Source organism: Leguminivora glycinivorella, chromosome 24, assembly GCF_023078275.1.
Source record: "Leguminivora glycinivorella isolate SPB_JAAS2020 chromosome 24, LegGlyc_1.1, whole genome shotgun sequence".
Classification (NCBI taxonomy): Eukaryota; Metazoa; Arthropoda; class Insecta; order Lepidoptera; family Tortricidae; genus Leguminivora; species Leguminivora glycinivorella.
The window spans coordinates 6,082,597-6,103,249 of NC_062994.1; the positions used below are offsets into that span (position 1 = coordinate 6,082,597).

The 20,653-nt window shown below is 38.2% G+C and overlaps 1 protein-coding gene across 1 annotated transcript in view; it reads right to left on the reverse strand.

The window, feature by feature from the left end:
• Positions 1-19,890, reverse strand: part of LOC125238665 (steroidogenic acute regulatory protein-like) — a 53,146-nt gene extending 33,256 nt beyond the window's left edge. The window contains exons 1-7 of the mRNA XM_048146056.1: positions 19,716-19,890; positions 17,487-17,564; positions 14,367-14,515; positions 11,260-11,418; positions 10,442-10,495; positions 9,623-9,761; positions 5,563-5,729 (exon numbers count right to left, since the gene is read on the reverse strand). Coding sequence (XP_048002013.1) covers positions 5,563-5,729; positions 9,623-9,761; positions 10,442-10,495; positions 11,260-11,418; positions 14,367-14,515; positions 17,487-17,556 — 738 coding nt within the window. The 5' untranslated portion in view covers positions 17,557-17,564; positions 19,716-19,890. The remainder of the gene's footprint in view (positions 1-5,562; positions 5,730-9,622; positions 9,762-10,441; positions 10,496-11,259; positions 11,419-14,366; positions 14,516-17,486; positions 17,565-19,715) is intronic.
• Between the last annotated feature and the right edge of the window lie 763 nt (positions 19,891-20,653).

The window sequence follows — 20,653 nt, forward strand, 5'->3', positions numbered from 1 at the left end:
TTAGTTGAAATGTGACAATATTTTCTAATCGAGTCAAACAAAATCCCACTAGCTGAGAGCTTCAAAACAATGTATGGCGAAAGTATGTCTCTCTAATGTCTTCAAGAAGTCCGCGATGGCACATGTCTATATTGTCTATCTTTTACGGATAACTTACTAGGTATAAACATTTTTATGATAATACCGTAATAAGAAGGTAGCCGCTAGTTATTATTAAGTAGCAATTAGCAATAAGTACACGTTAAGCCACAAATGGCATGTAAAATCCGCCTACTTGAAATAAATTTATGTATAAATGTTAAAAGTATTTCATTATTAATGACTAAAAAGTATCAAATAAATTAATAGTTTAAAAAACACTATAAAACACGCTTTTATAAATGCACGTAAAAGCCAAAAATAAATTATGGATCGTTCAAGTTGTCTCTATTTGTGAGCTGAAGTTTAAAAACTATGTGCTTTTAATTATAATATTTGATTGTAAAAGCGTGGGGCGCTGGAACAGGAAAGACTTTCTTGTAAACAAATACTAATCCGAACTTCCTGGCGAATGAAGTTGCATAAGAACATAACGTTTACATATGCCGCCTAAGGGTTACCAAAGAGAACCAAAAATATCTCGTCCACGAACAAGAACTCTGCATCCTGTCACTGTAGACACTTTCCCCTTTTGTACTTTGATTACCGGAAAAAAGCGGCGTTCTAAGTGTCGGTGACTGTCGACTCTCCTCGCTACTAGCGCATATTTTGTCAGAGTTCGACAAACTGGTACCTACTTTGAACACTGACTTTTAATTGATTTGACTGTTTAATGTAGAACCTACTAGTCATGCTGCAACTCCAGTTAGCGCGTCAATCTGTGTAACCTCCTTCCCGTAACATAGCATAATTTGATTTATCAGCAAGTTATACAAAAAGTCTTTCCTGTTCCAGCGCCCCACGCTTTTACAATCAAATATTATAATTAAAAGCACATAGTTTTTAAACTTCAGCTCACAAATAGAGACAACTTGAACGATCCATAATTTATTTTTGGCTTTTACGTGCATTTATAAAAGCGTGTTTTATAGTGTTTTTTAAACTATTAATTTATTATCAATGCATCCGTTTAGTGCAATGAACTCGTAACCGAACGTGCGTTTTTTTTTAAATTTTTGTTGTCAGTAGGTCGAGGTTACTACTCTTTGTTTATTTATTGAAATATTTGTATTAAGTAATGTAATACGTAACACTTCCTGATTTTGAAATTTAAATAATTGAATTTAAATTTGAAATCGACGATCGACGTCACTATTGCAGTATATTGTTATCTTCACAACAAATATGTATATTACAATAGTACATTTCAGTTCATATAAACGTTAAATTAATACTAAAAACAACAAACTTGCACAAAAAAATAGTTTATACTCGTATTTTTATTTACACAAAACACGTCTTACATTTGAACACTTACAAAACGAATGCACACAAAATTTCTCAATCGTTTTATCTCTAAATGTAAGATAAGAAAACCAAGATAACAATTATATTTGGCTAACACAATTCAAGTTTTCAACTTATTTTAAAATACGCGTGGTATTTTACCAATTTTTAACGCGTGCTCTCTTCAGCGAGGCTCAAACGCGACTGGGACTGATTTCAGAGTTTTTGGCCTAAGTCAGCAATTAGATAAAATAGTATGTTACTCGACTTTGTTTATAATCAGCTAATGACATTTTAAATGTTATTTAATAATGTGTTTAATGTTTGTTTCTTGATCAAATCGGGGAAATATTGCAAAAAGGCCAGGTCAGAAGTACTCGAAACCGACGAGCGTGTATGAGAAACGTTATGAAAGTGTGTGAAGCGAAAGTGGTTTGTCAGGATCGTAGTAAATGGAAATCCGTGATCTCTGCCTACCCCTCTGGGAAACAGGCGTGATTGTATGTATGTATGTATGTATGTATTTAATAAGTGTGAAAGAAAAACTTAGACGGTAAGCGGATACGGTAGCCTATGGAAATTTATAACTTCAGGGTTGTCACATGCTTCTTGCTAAACTGTTATACTGTACAAAAACAGAATTGTGTTCAGCTAATTTTGAAGGTCTGCTGCCTCTCATAGTATACCATATTTATACATACCTACCTTTTTTATAAAATAGGAAGCAAGCGAGCAGGCAGGTCGCCTGATGGTAAGCGATCACTGCCGCCCATGGACACCCGAAACACCAGAAGTATTGGAGGTGCGTTGCCGGCCTTTAAGATGGGTGTACGCTCTTTTCTTGAAGGTTCGAAGGTCGTATAGGTCCGGAAATACCACAGGCGACAATTCATTCCACACTTCCTTTCCTATATATCACATCCGATTTTTTTAAGGTTGAATGTGATATACATAACTTGTTAGAATTTTCGATTTTCAAGTAGCAGTAATGTCACGACATAACTAAAACAAGTCTAATACAGCTACAGATATGCAATAGCACGTATGATTAATACTAAACCGATTTAGGTATCGAAGTGCAGTCTTGTAGTACATTGTTCGTGTTGTTGGAACTTTGATACGGACATGTAATTTGTCCGGGCCAGCCAACTCTCTGTTACTGTTATTCAATAACTCTGTTACTGTTATTCAATAAGTAATTTGCAGTTTGTTTATTTATTTTCGGAAACACGTGTTTTATCCTTTAAAGCCAGCGGGTTTTATCCACATTTTATCCACTAGTAGACAAAGTAATTTGACCTTGAATATAGTAATTTTTTTTTGCTCTAAAATTGATAAAAGTCCGTGAATCTAGTGACGAGGATAATTTACCACATGTGAATCTACTGGAAGCAGTGATAAACGCGTTTTTTGGGTTTTACTTTCCTCGCTAATCTCGCTATAGTGAGGGGAAAAGTTTGAGTGCAAATCTATTTTACTTCTTGTGTGTTGAAAAACACGCCGAGTTTAGGATTCTATAGAATCCTTTCACTAGCTCGTATTTCAATTCCACACTCGGCGTTAAAATACAACTTTGCACCCTTGTATAACAATAGTTATTTGCAGAGGGCGGAATTGCTCATGGCAAAAATCAAACGTCAATAGAGTTGGAACGTTAAATTCTATCGACTATCGATTACACTGAAATTATCAGTATATTGTTGAGTTGTTTTCGACGTAAGTACGACAAGGATACTTCTTTATCCATTTATTGACTGTTTTTCGTTTTGGATTAACCATTTTTTTTCAAACGTGAATTAGTTTCAAAAGGACTAGTGACAGAAATGGTAATTGTAATTATATGTCATACAATTTACTTTTAATCTAATCAAAGAGGTCAAAATCAAATGGTCGAATAGCTAATCAAAGAGGTTTAAAGTCAGAAATGTAAAAGGAGACTGAATTTATCGATAGCTGAAAATGTCGATAAAATTTAACATTCCAACTCTATTGACGTTTGATTTTTGCCATGAGCAATTCCGCCTTCTGGTTATTTGTTATACAAGAGGGCAAAGTTGTATTTTAACGCCGAGTGTGGAATTGAAAAACGAGCAAGCGAAAGGATTCTATAGTTGAACCACGAGCGAAGCGAGTGGTTCGAGAATAGAATCCTGAACTTGCGAGTTTTTTACACACGAGAAGTAAAATACATTTGCACCCGAGTGTAACACAAAACTTTTCCCCTCACTATAGCGAGGAAACTACAACGCAAAAAATGCGTTTATCACTGCTTCCAGTAGTTCCAATCATCTTTATTACTAGATTCACCTACTTTTATTAATTTTAAAGTACTTAATTTGACTTAATTAAAGGCCAAATTACTTTACCCACTAGTTGATAAAATGCGTTTTTACCCGCTGGTATTAAAGGACAAAACACGTGTTTCCGAGCTAGTGAGGGGAAAATAAATTAATATACCAAACAATTAATTAGTTTATTTAGGGTTAATAATTCCACCACCCCATTTCTTCCCGTGGGTGTCGTAGAAGGCGACTATGGGATATGGGTTAAATTGTGGTGTAGGCGAGAGGCTGGTAACCTGTCACTGTAATGCCACAGTTTCGTTTTCTTTTAACCCCTTATTTGCCAAGAGTGGCACTGAAGCTTTAGTAGTTTCATGTGCTCTGCCTACCCCTTTATGGGATACAGGTGTGATTGTATGTATGTATGTATGTAATTAGTTTGTTTATTCACTCGGAAAACACATAGATACTTAATAGATTTGATTTGATTCTGTTTGTAGATACCTAATATAACTTTGGTCAATAAGTCAATATTGTCGACGATTGTTAGGACTTATTTGATTCGAACCCAGGACCGCGGCTTAACAGGCAGGGTCACTACCGACTGAGCCAGACCGGTTGACGAAGGACTGATATTATGATATGTAACTGTGTCTCTTTTGTTTCCTTTATGTACAATAAAGCTTATACACACTACATACATACATACATACATGATGATGATATATCTTTTGCTCTTAGAACCTATTAACCATTCGACAACGGATGATCTAAAGTCTGAGCGAGGACAGGGGACCTCAATTGACTAATCAAGACCCCTTTATGAGTTACCGAAGTTTTATTAGGTAATCAACGAGGATGCAAAATGCAACAGCTACATTAGGAACAGTATATTAACTTCGAGTTACATTTCGTGGAATTAGTAATAAACTAAACCAGAGTAATTATAGAGCTAAAAATGAGTACGAATATTGTGCTGCGAGCGACTCAACGCTTTGGCAAAAATTTACCGTAACTTTAGTCACTTGTCATGTCGTGTGACTTGTATCTGCAAAATGTGCCTTAAATATGCTGGAAAAATTAGCTTAACTTGAGACCATTGAATTGCGCAAAAATTGAAGAAATAACCAATTCAACCCGAATAAATAACCAATCTAGGGAAAGTGTGTCTGTTTGTTTGTCCGTCTTTCACGGCAAGACGGAGCGACGAATTGACGTGTTTTTTTAAGTGAAGATAGTTGAAGGGATGGAAAGTGACATAGGCTACATTTTGCCTCTTTCTAACGCGGGCGAAGCTAAAGGTAGGCAAAAGCTAGTTCATCCATATTTAAAACCACATTTCACAGCTTGCTATAAAAATCTCCGGTTGTATCCAACTGGACACCTGCCGCCGAACGGCAATCGTCGACGCTAGGCGCCAACAGAAATGCAGTCTGGCTCTGTCACGCCAATACGCAAGAACGACAGAAATACATAGCTAGGAAACAGATATTATCGTGATAATATCCAGAAGTATACAGAAATGTGACTGACCTGCTCTTGTGTTAGTATTAGCTGATGTATCCCCGGTCTTGGTGTGCCCGCAGGGGAATCCAGTGGAGAGAAACAATGGGTACATTCACCCATATTTCAAGCAACACCTTGCAAGGTGTGGCTTGCTAAGAATCCACCAAAAGTATATAGAAATATGAGTGCTGACCTGTTCTTCTTGTATGCTTGCATTTCTGACTGGAGAGAACCAATGGGCGGTAGATTCACCCATATTTAATGCCACATCCTACAGCTTGCTAAGAATTCGCTCTAAACTTCCATTGTATCCAACTGGATACCAGAAGTATATAGAAATGTGACTGACCTGCTCTTGAGTTAATATTAGGTGATGTATCCCCGGTCTTGGAGTACCAGCTGGGGAATCCACTGGAGAGAACCAATGGGCGGTAGATTCTCCTACTGTAGACGCCACGCCTTGCGGCTTGCCTGGTAGGAGCGGCGTCCGCTCTGTAGTTTGATTGTGGTGGCCTGCTGGATATCACATAAAGCATTAAAATTCATGGTACCTACATTAAATTATGTAAATCAATTTAAAAAAAACTTAAATGCTTCTAGACATTGATGCAGATCGCGTCTTTCACGATGACACGCCCATTTATCAAATCTACCTTTCTGCCTTTAATACTTATAGTAACATAACTCATAAGGTCGATAATATATTTCAAAACCTTAAAAAAACAATTCAAAATTGAACAAATAACTGCACGGCTTTACTCTTTTTTGAAACGTTGTACCTTGTTGGTTTAAGAACACGATTCTAAATAAAAGTTTAACATTTATTTATTTTCTAAAAGTTTAAATCATTTGTTTTGTTTATCTACGAAATCGATTTCTTCTTGATGTCTTAGATTCCAAGACAAGAAGTCACTTCTATAATAAAAGCTCGGCCACACATGCGCGTTTTGAGAGCGTAGGCGGAGCGTTAGCGGAGCGCAAAGATAGCGGTGCGCCGGAAGAACGCTGGCGTTGCGCCCATTCAGCGCGCATTCCGCTCCGCTAACGCTACGCTATCAAAACGCTTTATGTGTGGCGGAGGCTTAAAGGTACTTCGTTATCATACTGTTTATGAATATACTGTTAAATTGACTTGACTTTGTATTACAATGAAGACGAGGGCAATCTGGTTAAATTGGCATTACGTAGAAGATGTAAGGAATAATAATCTCCTATGATACCTCAAAAATGTACCCAGTGTTACTTCCTGTACCTAAACAGTTTAAACAATAAATATTTCTGATTTCTGACAAAATAGAAAAAAACCGGCCAAGAGCATGTAGGGCCACGCTCAGTGTAGGGTTCAGTAGTTTTCCGTATTTTTCTCAAAAACTACTGAACCTATCAAGTCCAAAACAATTTTCCTAGAAAGTCTTTATAAAGTTTTACTTTTGTGATTTTTTTCACATTTTTAAACATATGGTTCAAAAGTTAGAGGGGGGGGACACTTTTTTTTCCTTTAAGAGCGATTATTTCCGAAAATATGAACGTTATCAAAAAACGTTTGTAGTAAACCCTTATTCATTTTTAACAATATATCACACGTTATGATTGCAATGAAAGAAAAAATCACTCCCCACTTTACGTGTAGGGGGGGTACCCTAATAAAACATTTTTTTCCACTTTTTATTTTTGCATATTGGTACCAAATTTCAGCTTTCTAGTGCTAACGGTCACTGAGATTATCCCCGGACGGACGGACGGACAGACAGACATGGCGAAACTATACGGGTTCCTAGTTGACTACGGAACCCTAAAAAACCAAACGCTTGAACTCGTGACATTGAATCACTAGCCTATACTACCTATACTATACCTTACCCAAAGACAACAAATATTTATGCCATATGAGCCTGAAGCAAAACATGGTCAAATGGGAATTTCTCTGTAGCCCCTCGACTCAATGTACCTGCGACACAAAACCGTAAACCGGCGCCCGTTTCTCGAATGATATTTGACTAACATTATTAGTACACGAACTGTCAAATCGTATAGGTTGCCATGGCAACACACAATTAGACTAATCTTTAAAAGAAATGGGCCCCAGACCCTCAAGCACAACTTGGATTGTCGCGCTTGATGTATGGAGTCGTGCGCGACAAGGCAAGTTGTGCTAAAGGGTCTGGTGTGCCCCGCATGCCCACATCACTGCTCGGAACTCGATCTGAGGGAAGCGACACCTAGGGCTGTTAATGCTGCTGCCTATTGGGCATCCATTGTATGAAGAAAGGAACCTCGACACGCCGAAGGGAACAAAGGAGGCATAGAGTATAAAATAGACACGTATAGGTGTAAAACTTAAGAAAGTTGTATGTGTGAGTGACATGTTCGAATAGAGAACACATATTTAAAATTTGTAACACAAACAAAACAAACTCCTATTCGAACACGTCACTCACACATACAGCAGGTGACTTTCTTTTGTTTTTCACCTATAGCGCTGGTGGCCTAGCGGTAAGAACCTACCACTTTAGATCCGGAGGTCGCCCGTTCGAACCCCGGCTTGTACCAAATTACTTTTTCGGAACTTAGTTGCGAAATGTCATTTGATATTTGTCAGTCGCTTTTCGGTGAAGGAAAACATCGCGAGGAAACCGGACTAATTCCAATAAGGCCTAGTTACACTTCGGGTTGGAAGGTCAGATGGCAGTCGCTTTCGTAAAACTAGTGCTTACGCCAAATCTTGGGATTTAGATGTCAAAGCGGACCCCAGGCTCCCATAACGTTTGACGACCGGTCTGGCTCAGTCGGTAGTGACCCTGCCTGCTAAGACGCGGTCCTGAGTTCGAATCCCGGTAAGGCCATTTATTTGTGTGATGAGCACATATATTTGTTCCTGAGTCATGGATGTTATCTATGTATATAAGTATGTATTTATCTATTTAAGTATGTATATCGTCCCTTAGCACCCATAGTACAAGCTTTGCTTAGTTTGGGCACACCTCGGACACTGGCGATCAAAATATATTGAAAGAGGCGCATTCCTAGCACACAGTCTAAGCTCGTGTAGGTGAACGCGTACCATGAGTGAAATATGACAGGTCGACTGTTCGTGTTTTTAACTGTGAGGTAACCGAGAAGGGGTGGGCGGCTTTCAGCGGGGAGCGGGAGTGGCCATACTGTACGATAGTACTCTTTATTATACTGTGGTTTGGGGCTAAGTTGATCGGTGTAAGGTGTCCCCAATATTTATTAATATTTATTTTATAAGCCATGGCAGAAGCCGGGATAACGCAAGGAGGATGATGAGAGTATAAAATAGACGCGAACCTATGGCCTCTATGATCTGCTTGGCCTGCAACTCCTGGGGCAGCACTCGGAAGTCCAGGAACTAGGCCTCCCCCCAGGATAAAGTGAAGGAAGCCAGGATCAGGAACACAGAATAGAACACTGGTTGCGTGCTGCCCCGGGCCGGCACAAATAACAACGCTTCATAACCAGAGATCGCATTTTCGTGTGTCATCTCATACTACAATATGTCATCAAAATGACGTACTGGTTACTTGCACCAGCGAAAATAGAGTGTCTCAATTGGCCCTAAGAATGTCGCAAATCCGTGCGATCTCTGATCATAACATTCCTAGGCACATTATAATGAAAATCATTGTTTCTGTATTCACATAGAGCATCCGTTAGATGATTATTTATTTAGTATGTGACTTGAAAGCATCGGGTTTCACCCGACACTAAGAAAGAAGGCACCCGGTTTTGATTAGAGTGCGTCGGGTTTAACCCGACTCTTTAAGTATGAGGGCACCGAAGGCGCCCGGCTTTGGATAGCGTGCGTCGGGCTCCACCCGACACTTTAAGTCTGAGGCAACCGACTTCGCACCGCGTGCAATTTTTTTTTTTTTTTTTTTTTTTAATTTATTTATCTAAAAACACTTATATACTATTTTATTACATTTGAACAGCGAGCGAAAACCGCTAACGGTTTATCTGCCGCCGTTGTCGCTCGTTTACATTGTAGGTATTTTTATTTAATAAAGGTATTAATCTATAAATTCTATATTTATATCTAAGTAGTTATTTAAACAGTTCTTATCTAATTAATAAGGAAAGAAGCATTTAATTTAGCTGGTTGTTTGTAAACAACCCGAGTGCGCACCTGTACTTGGCAACAATAGGTTTTTTATAATTGTTTTTGTCTTATGTATATTATTAATTATGTTACGATTTACATCATTAGGCCATGAGTTTAGAGTATTAGGTAACATGAATTTCCATATTCTTTTCCCATAGGTATTCTGGTAGGTAATTCGTTTTTATAGGCTTTACCTGACAAAACAATTGGCTGTTTTTAAATTTTTGCTTGTTGTCGATTTTCCAGTATAGGAATTGGGGGAGATACAGATAAAATAAGCACGAACCTATGGCCTCTATGATCTGCTTGGCCTGCAACTCCTGGGGCAGCACTCGGAAGTCCAGGAACCAGGCCTCCCCCCAGGATAAAGTGAAGGAAGCCAGGATCAGGAACACCTGGAACACTGGTTCCGCGGCGTTTGGCCACTGTTGGGGAAATCATACAGTTATTTTGCTTATCACCAACTACCGAAGTCCTTGAAGCATATGGCCTCATTTGTTGGAAAACCACTTTGTTATGCGTTAGGAGGAACGAGCAGACAGGTCGCCTGATGGTAAGCGATCACTGCCACCCGTGAACACCCGATAAACACCAGAAGTGTTGGAGGTGCGTTGCCGACCTCTAATATGAGTATACAATTTAGCTTTGCTCAATAAAAATCACTATTTTACATAACATTATTAAGTGACTTTCTTAAAATGAAACTGGATATAAAAAAAAACTTCTACGCCGATGCATGCCGGCAGAATATGCTGTCCTAACGCCTATTTACTAACCAAAACTGTAGCATCCTACAGATCCAGGCCTTTGTAAGTTGAAGTCAACAGAAACATAAAAATGCCTCGTTACGTGATATTTAATTGCAACAACACAAAAATGATGAAGACTCAAGGGCTTGAGACATATTTATAATCACGGGAAAGTAACAACTTCAGTACAAAATCTGACACGCTCGGTCCCTATACAAATAGATGAACTTGTTTCTTCTATCTAAATCTAGTTCTGTGGGATGTGTCTTCACTTTTTCTCCCTATAATATTGGAGACTTTCTCAAAATAAAATTGCATTTTTGGTATTTTGACAATGAAATATAAACGGTACTCACATCGAATACAAAAACTTTTGCTATTAAAAAGGCACACGTTCCTGACGTGGTGAGCTGAAACCAATAAAATGGGGTTATTTATGCAATTAAAATACAATTTTGAGGTCTTAAGGACCTTAGTTAGTAATATAATTCACGAGAAGAGTCAAGGTATCGCACTAAAATGAACTTTTTTGAGTAGATATTGTAATGTGACCCTGGGGTCACATTTTTCTAGGAACATTTAATTGGGAAATGTGCCGTTTTCAAGCAAAAGTTACCACATTATTGCTTAAGCTCAAACGAGCGTTTTTTTCCCTCATCTGTACATATCATAATATTTTTTCTTTCCTTTGGCCTCAGAATGCTTGGTTAAAATTATTCAGTTTCCTCATCGGCACCTTGTATAATATGGAAAATGGTAACACATTATGAAAAGATCGTATGGTATGTGCCGTTTTCAAGCAAAAGTTACCACATTATTGCTTAAGCTCAAACGAGCGTTTTTTTCCCTCATCTGTACATATCATAATATTTTTTCTTTCCTTTGGCCTCAGAATGCTTGGTTAAAATTATTCAGTTTCCTCATCGGCACCTTGTATAATATGGAAAATGGTAACACATTATGAAAAGATCGTATGGTACATATTTATCAATAGAAATAACATAAAATTTATAAAAAAATTGGACCACAACTAGTCACGCTCTTGACTCTAACGGGTTATACATATAACGATACAAGCTTTCTCCTTTATTATGAGCGACAATGTGGTACCTGTTACTTAAAATGTCACATATTATTGCTTAAAAAGTAATAATATGTGATCTCTAGTGCTTACCGCTATAATGCTCCAGTTGTGTATATACAGCACGCCATAGAATAGCAATAATAGGAAAAACCTACATATCGCCACTAGGACTATGTCGAACAGCGATACTTTAATGTTATACTGTACTATTTCTCTGTTTAGTATCTGTTCTAGCGTTTCTCCTTTCATCTGAAACAAAAAACATGTATTGTAATAAAATATTGCATGCCAATATTGTTGGCGAGATATGAACGCACCTCTACATTTATTATAAAAACTTTTTTTAATCCCCGACGCAAAAACGACGGGGTGTTATAAGTTTGACGTGTTTGTCTGTCTGTTTGTGTGTGTGTCGGTCTGTGGCATCGTAGCTCCCGAATGGATGAACCGATTTAGATTAGTTTTTATTGTTTGAAAGCTGAGTTAGTGGGGATTGTTCTCAGCCATGTTTCATGAAAATCGGTCCACTATCTATATCGGGGGTTTTTTCAATTTTTTTATTTTGTAGTTAGGTTATTTTATTATGTAACCATGTATCTAGCAAATATAAAAAAACCGGCCAAGTGCGAGTCGGGCTCGCGCACAAAGGGTTCCGTAGCAGCAAATATAATAAACTTATTATGTCAATTTATACACCTGCCAAAATTACAGTTAAATCAACCTATCTCAAAAACTATAAGAGATACTTTGATCAAACCAAAAATCGTTGAAAGAGTTAATTAGCATGCATCACCTCTATTTTTTTTAGAATTTTATACCCCGTAGTTATAAAAATAGAGGGGGGACATACTTTTTACGACTTTGAGAGCTGATATCTCAAAAACCGTTCACTTTAAGAAAAATGTTTTTTAGAAAACTTTATATCATTTTAAAAGACCTTTCCATTGATACCCCACACGGGTATGTACATCGAAAAAAAAATTTTCATCCCTCAGTTACATGTATGGGGGGCCCCACCCCCAATTCTTTTTTTTACTATTTAGTGTCATAATTTTGTAGCGGTTCATACAACACATATTCCCATCAAATTTCATCACTGTAGTACTTATAGTTTCCGAGTAAATCGGCTGTGACAGACGGACAGACGGACAGACGGACAGACGGACAGACGGACATGACGAAACTATAAGGGTTCCGTTTTTGCCATTTTGGCTACGGAACCCTAAAAACATACAATCATTCAAAAATGAAATTATTGACCAATACTTGAGTGTAGTGTAGGATTCTTTTGAAAAAAATACCGCGATTCTTTTTTTTAAGACGGGGTTTGGAAGTTTAAATTTTATTTCACGATAGCTGCAATAACAACATTAATTCATTTATTTTGACGCAAACTTCAATTTGCCATAGACCAAGCAAACAATTAGCGGAACGGCATGACGCGATTGGTCGATGAGTTAACATCGCGCGCACGATTGGTCGCAGACTGCACGCAGTGCACGCTTTGCTCGCTCTTTCAGTAAAACCGCTGTGCTGTCACAATATTATGCCACGTCTTTATTAAGTGACACATTTAATAAGTGAAATAACCACAGAGAACCTCCTATAGAGTAGAAATCTTGTATATTTTGTTCGCGATACGAGTCACCAGTGTTTGGGGTGCGAGGAGCGGGCGGGGAATGTGTTAAGCGCGCTGTGATTGGCCGTTTCAAGGACGGCGGGCAGTCGCGCCAGATGAAAAGGTACAGAAGTATGACTGTCCCTCTACTGACGCGTAAGTGGCCAATGTAAGTTGACCTATGCCGGCTCTGAATAAATTATAAATATGACTTATTTGTGGAATGTAATGCCGTCTGTTTTTAAATTTGAGCTTCTTGTTACCTTTCCACACCATTTCACACTACAGGTGGACATCTTTAAGGCATCAAAATACCCTTTTCCAATTTTTTAGTGCGAAAAACACGCGCTGCTTTCGGGTCTGTTACTTGGTCGATACTGATCGGGCACGGCGAGCGCCCGCGCTTATATCAGTGCAAATACTAGGAAGGCTGGCGACCGCGAGTCGTCTTGTAATGGATGTCTATAGGGGTTGGTCTGTGGAAATAACTCACCATAACACATATAAGCAACATGAGACTAAATGAGCGTTGGTGAAACGATACGCGATTGATCGATGGGTTTACGGCGCGCGAGATTTGTCGCAGAATGCACGCTTGGCACGCTTGGCTCGCTTGTTCAGTAACACCGCTGTGCTGTCACTATATATGCCTGTATGCCACATCTTTGTTCAGTCATCATCATCCTCCTTGCGTTATCCCGGCATTTGTCACGGCTCATGGGAGCCTGGGGTCCGCTTTGACAACTAATCCCAAGATTTGGCATAGGCACTAGTTTTACGAAAGCGACTGCCATTTGACCTTCCGAAGGGTAACTAGGCCTTATTGGAATTAGTCCTGTTTCCTCACGATGTTTCCCTTCACCGAAAAGCGACTGACAAATATCAAATGACATTTCGCACATAAATTTCGAAAACACATTGGCACGAGCCGGGGTTCGAACCCGCGACCCCCGGATCGTAAGTCGCATGCTCTTACCGCTAGGCCACCAGCGCTTATCTTTATAAAGTTCAGTAAATATGTATAATAGGTAGGGTTGTAAATAGAAAAAAAACCAAAGGTTTTTTTTCAGAATTGTGAAAAAAAACATGAAAAAAAAACCGAGCACCATGGTTTTTTTTCTAAATATGGTTTTTTTTCAGATGAACAAATAATACGACAATAACGGTTTTTCGTGAGTTGTAACGTGTTTCAATAACAATAACGTACATTTTAATTCAATTAACATTCAGTATTACAAACGTTTATTGGGGAATTCCCAATGCTGTGTGTAGCGTGGAGTGGCGGTGGTGTTGCCAACAGTAAATAGTGAGAACTACCAACTACAGATTTCGTAAATGTTACTTTTATAAGACCAGAAATTAAAGTTATTTCATTAAATTCGTTTAATAGTTAACATTAAGTCTAAAAAACCGTATAAAAGTATTAACTACTTTGCAAATTTTGAGATTTCGTACTTTAGAAAAAAAACATACTCCAGAAAAAAAAACTGTTTTTTTTCACGGTTTTTTTTCATGTTTTTTTTCAAGCCAGAAAAAAAACCGTTTTTTTGCAACCCTAATAATAGGTAAATGAGCTCACCATAACGCATATAAGCCACATGAGACTAGTGAAGAGCAGGTCGAAGGTGACAAACAGACAGAAGAACCGTCTGACAGTCGACATCCTGCCGTCGGGCCGGTGCCCCGCCACCAGGTCCTCCGTCACCAGGTTCACAGACTGTGAGTGAGCTGAAACATTACATACTTGTGTCAAAAACAGTTAGGCTGGCTTTTAACCCCCAACGCAAAACCGAAGGGGTGTTATAGTTTTACGTGTCTGTCTGTCTGTCTGTGTGTCTGTCTGTGGCATCGTAGCTCCCGAACGGATGAACCGATTTAGATTTAGTTTTTTTTTGTCTGAAAGCTGAGTTAGTCGGGAGTCGGGGGGAGGGGGGGGGGGGGAGATTTGGCTTGGTGATAAGCGTCACCAAGACCCAGGTACTCAGACAACCAGTTAGAGGTACCTACCAGCGCTGATAATGCCTGGGCAGCCAAATACGTAGTGATAATCGCCTTGCCTCAGAAATTCTGTCACGCATAGCCAAAGCTGCAGCCACATTTGGCAAATTAAACCAACGTGTTTGGAAGTCGCACGATCTTAAACTCCAAACCAAGCTTTCTGTGTACAAGGCCATGGTGCTCCCAATACTTACCTACGCTTCAGAGTCTTGGTGCCAGTACAAAGTGCAAGTGACACTTTCCACGTGCGTTGCTTACGCAACATACTCAGGATTAAGTGGCAAGATCGTGTGACGAACACAGAGGTTTTGCAACGAGTCAATATGTCCGGTATGGAGGCAGCTCTAATAAAGAGCCAGTTATGATGGTATGGCCACGTTTGTCGCATGGATGACTGTACCTCTATATAGTCGGGAGTGTTCTTAGCTATGTTTCATGAAAATCGGTCTACTATGTCGCGGTCGGGGGTTTTTTCAAAATTTTAATTTTGTGGTTAGGTTATATTCGTTGGAGCGATCCGCACGGCTAATAGGCTACTTGACCCTTTTTAAAGTTAATTTTATATTATTACTTACTGTCCAATTAACCGAAAAAAATATCACTATATTTTATTATGACTTATAAACCGCAAGAAAATTTTTTAAAGAATACTTTTACGTAATCAGGCAAAAACAACATCAGCCATGTCATCTATAGATTTTCTGTGAATGAAGTCATTCAGTGCGAAAACATCACTTTCTGACATTAAGTACGAGGCATAAAGGTGATGAATGAGACATGAATTCTATGACGTCACTACACGGCCGACAGCTTTTTCGATGGCCAAAAATAAACAAAAAATTACTCACATTTTTAAATTAAAAATACGTAATCATCGTACACATTTAATACCCATAGTCATTACATATTGGTTTCTTATGACAAATACATATTACAGAATACAATCATTTATTGTGCCAAATTAGATATGAGTCTAGTAGCCTATTTGTATGAAGTTGATGTCATCCACGCGGACCCGCCCGCTTTAGGTAAGTACTCTAACGGCCCAGCCACGACATTGGTCTAAGCGCGACAGCGGTGAGCGGCAGCCATACGTGCGAATGAAAAGTCCCATCGTTGTGTCTCGCTCCAATGTATGGCCGCCGCTCAACGCTGTCGCGCTTAGACCAATGTCGTGGCTGGGCCGTTAGATAAGTACTCTAAAGCGCTCCCTGAACTTACTACATAATTAGTTAGATGCGGATCGCACCGCGCGATCGGTCCCCATGACACTTAGGGCCGGTTGCATCAAACCGCCTGTCACCGTTAAAGCGTTAAATTTTGGTGTATGGAAAGTTCCATAGACGTCTGCTGCGTGACGATGATGTGTCTGTCAAATGTGGTGGCTGCAACTGGCCCTAAAACCAGCCTTAGGGCGGCCTGACGTGCGGCGTGCATGTTAATCAATTGAAGCTCATCTCATAAAAGTGTCCTGATTTGACGCTTGAAGCTGCATAGCACACACATGGGCTAGCCCGCCACACTGCACGCTCCGCCAAAATGAACACTCCGAGCGTCCGCTCAGGCCTTACACTACTTTCTTGTCATAGTCTATTGAAAATTTTGAAATTTTGAATTTGACATTTTAAATTAGTGTCTTCCGGTGCACGCTTTTAGCTTTCCGATGCGTATGCGTCTTACTAACGAGCGATTTCTCATACATAAAATGCGGCTCGTTTCTGATATGACGGCTACATTAAAAATAAAAACCGGCCAAGAGCGTGTCGGGCCACGCTCAGTGTAGGGTTCCGTAGTTTTTCGTATTTTTCTCAAAAACTATTAAACCTATCAAGTTCAAAACAATTTTTCTAGAAAGTCTTTATAAAGTTCTACCCTTGTGATTTTTTTCATATTTTTTAAACATATGGTTCAAAAGTTAGAGGGGGGGGGGGGACACACTTTTTTTTCCTTTAGGAGCGATTATTTCCGAAAATGTTTATATTATCAAAAAACGATTTTAGTAAACCCTTATTCATTTTTAAATACCTATCCAACAATATATCACACGTTAGGATTGCAATGAAAAAAAAAATACTCTCCACTTTACGTGTAGGGGGGGTACCCTAATAAAACATTTTTTCCACTTTTTATTTTTGCACTTTGTCAGCGTGATTGATATACATATTGGTACGAAATTTCAGCTTTCTGGTGCTAACCGTTACTGAGATTATCCGCGGACGGACGGACGGACGGACGGACGGACGGACGGACGGACGGACGGACGGACGGACGGACGGACGGACGGACGGACGGACGGACGGACGGACAGACAGACATGGCGAAACTATAAGGGTTCCTAGTTGACTACGGAACCCTACTAATGGCATTTGTTTAGTCCGTCACTTAGATCGTCCAAAAATACTGATCACATATTTTTCACTTTTTCTAATTAATGAAAAAATACAAAGATATAGAGCATCAAAGTTCAAGTGTGGGGGCTTGTGACGTCACTTCTAAGTAAAAATTGTACCTAGGCGTGACGTCACGCGAAACTTCAACGCACTGTATCGTCGTCATTTTTCGTTTACGAGAAAAAAAGAAAAATACGTGTCTAAAATTCTTTGATAATCTAACTGACGGACTAATTAGTTTTTTTTAGTCGTCTCGCCTATTAAACGTTTGTTATTTAATAATTATAAGCTTAATAAACCCTAATACTTACATAATGTCCTATACTGCGAACTGCCGCCCAGCAGAGATTCCGCAGCTATCCTAAGCGTGTAGTCAGTCATTTTGTAGCCTGCAAGATAACGGTTATAATTAACTAACGAGTATAAATCATTTACTATATCTATCCAACTGGATTGGACGTGTTAACACAAACATTTGTGTTGTTTTACTTTCTTTAATTACCAAGTGACGCAGTTTTAAGTAACAATTGTCTCAGATCACATGTGATTGTCGGCCGGGGCGAAGCCGAGGTGAACGAGCAAGTGACCTGAGACATTTCTTACTATGGCAAGGTGTGTACACTTCTTTTCACCACACCAACTGGTAAGGGCTCTCTTTCCTATTCGAAAACAGTTAGCAAAATTGCATTTTATCCACAAGAGTGCAAAGTAATTTCATACAAATTATAACATTTGTATCTTAAGTTAACTAATAAATTTTTCCTCTAAATGATGTTTTTGAATCATATACCGGGTGCCCGGTAATTAATGGACAACCTTTTAACCACCAAGAGGGCACCTTATACTGGTCCAGAAAATCGACAATAAGGTTTAGTAAAAGTCGCCTGGCTTTCGAGATTTTCACACTTTTTAAAATTTTAGGTAGTATTAAAATTTTAAAAAGTGCCCCCAGTATATTGAATAAATTAATGGATTTGATTTATTTTTATGTTTTATTTTATTGTGTTTTTGATGTTTGTGTTGAGCTGGTGTGGTGAAAAATGTTGTGTTTCACTCGGTGGGAAAGTTTGTTAACCTTCGTGCCATGATACCTTCGCAGCGCTCAAGATTCCACTTTTTGAATTCCAATATTGGCATCTTTCGCTTGCTCGGGTTTCAATATTGGCACGTGCGGTGAAACAACTTTCCCCCCTTGTAAAACAAATAACTATTTCTATTCGATGGCGAAGCGGCCTGAAATTTGACGATTTTCGGCCGGAAGACAGAAAAATCTTTACTAGATAACAAAACATAAAAGTATTTTTTTTATGTATATAGTATATAGATATATATAGTCCTGGCTCACACCAATGAGTTTTTCGGAATTTATGTCATTTGATATTTGCCAGTCGCTTTTCGTTGAAGGAAAACATCGTGAGGAAACCGGACTAATTTCAATAAGGTCTAGTTTACCCTTCGGGTTGGAAGGTCAGATAGCAGTCGCTTTCGTAAAAACTAGTGCCAAATCTTGGGATAGTTGTCAAAGCGGACCCCAGGCTCCCATGAGCCGTGGCAATATGCCGGGATTAGGATGATGATTGATATACATAGTCCTCCTCGCCGTGTCCGGCGATGGCGACTCCTCCAACGGTTATTGATCCGAAGCAAGGTCCCCCCCCCCCCCGGGATCCGATGGTATTTTCTACATTTGCTTGCCATCAGACAATTTGCATACTCATTTGCTTCCTATACAATTTATGAAAGCTATTTTTCTGCTGTACAATTTTGTTATAAAAAGTGAGGTAAGATTTTAGACCTAGGCAGATATAATAATTTTCTGTGTTAACATGTTCGCTGCAGTACAGAGCCAAAATACCTCTACAAAGTATGGTTTACTGCGAGTTAATTTAATTACTGCAGTAGAAGTGTTAAATCTGCAATATCTATACATTTCATGTAAGTTTTTTATTATGTTTTTAATGGGTTTTTTCCTTTGACTTTCATTCCTCAGTTTTTAATGTGTTAATTCCTCTTAATCATTCAGTATTTTTGCCTTTTGATAAAATTGTAGGTAACAAATTAGTCATGATACCTACCTTGTTTAACACCTACTTTTAGAATAGGATTACTATATTTTACTTATTCCACTTTCTGTTAGATGTACAAATATTGTCACATTCCTACTTTAAAAGGAGGTCAAGGTTTTGCAGATTAAGCAACAAAAATTGATTTAAAATAGATCTCTGTAAGAATTTCTTCCTAGGTTAGATATACCCACTTTTCAAGTTGTAAATGAAACTAACACCGAAAACGAGGTAGTTTGTAGTTTATATATCATTTATTTCATTACTGTTCACTACAATTAAGATGAAAATTGGCTAATTTCTCATTAGCATAGAATCTCTGCTCCACTTATTTTGCATGTTTATCAGTTTTTACGCCCACTTCTCCGGTTGTTTACGAAAAAAGTAACCTAAAGATATAGTTTTAAAATAACTTTTTAAAGATTAAGGTCAACTCATAAACATCCTAATGCAAAATACATCTTAACAAAGACTTACCTTAATGGTATGTAATAACACGAAGAATAAACTAAAATCACTTATAAACTAAGTATGAAATGCATCACAAACGGTGGTACGAAATACACTTATGTTATTGAATCTTGCTTTTATCAGGAAAACATGGTTTTATTGTTGTTTCAATTATTTTTTGTTATCAAATTAGAAATATCTCGCGAACTGAACTGATTGACGTTTGTTTCTAATAGTTCCGTTCCGTTTCACAACATTTTACTTTACTTCCTCAATAGATAATGCGGTCTAATAATTTTCTGATTATTTTGAATATAGGTACATGTTTATAAATATTTCAACTAAAATATCCAAGTGCCTTTTATTAAAATTGTCCGTAATTGATAATATTTCTTATACACCAAAAATAGAAAAATTACGTTCCGTTGTACACAATGGCTATTGTTTAGAAATATACCTTCTGGTAGGAACAAGGTCGAATTTCAAATGAATTTACGAATTACGATACAAGTGCGTAAAAAAGGAAATTTGAAACGAGTGGCAAAAAAAAACACGACCGAAGGGAATGTTTTAAATCGACACGAGTTTCAATGATTGCATTGCAACACAATTAAATGCAGGGTAAGTTTGTTGTAATAAGACAAAAATCATGTTTGCTGTAATATAAAACTTTATATTTCTTAACAATATACTTACAGAGAAAAATTTGGCTTTGGCAGTAGATAATGAATGACCTAGGTCCTAATAGGACACCAAACACAATTTTAATTATAGTCCCATTCAAAGCGGCCAAAAACATAATAATTATATTGAGTAATAATTATTACTTCTAAAACTCCTTACTATTACTTCTGAAAGTTAACTTTTCTTTAAAAAAGTACTGTAGTTCGTAACGTTAGAACTAGATGGCGTTAGCCAAACAACATCAAAACGAGTAAAAAAACTATAGCGCCATCTAGCACACA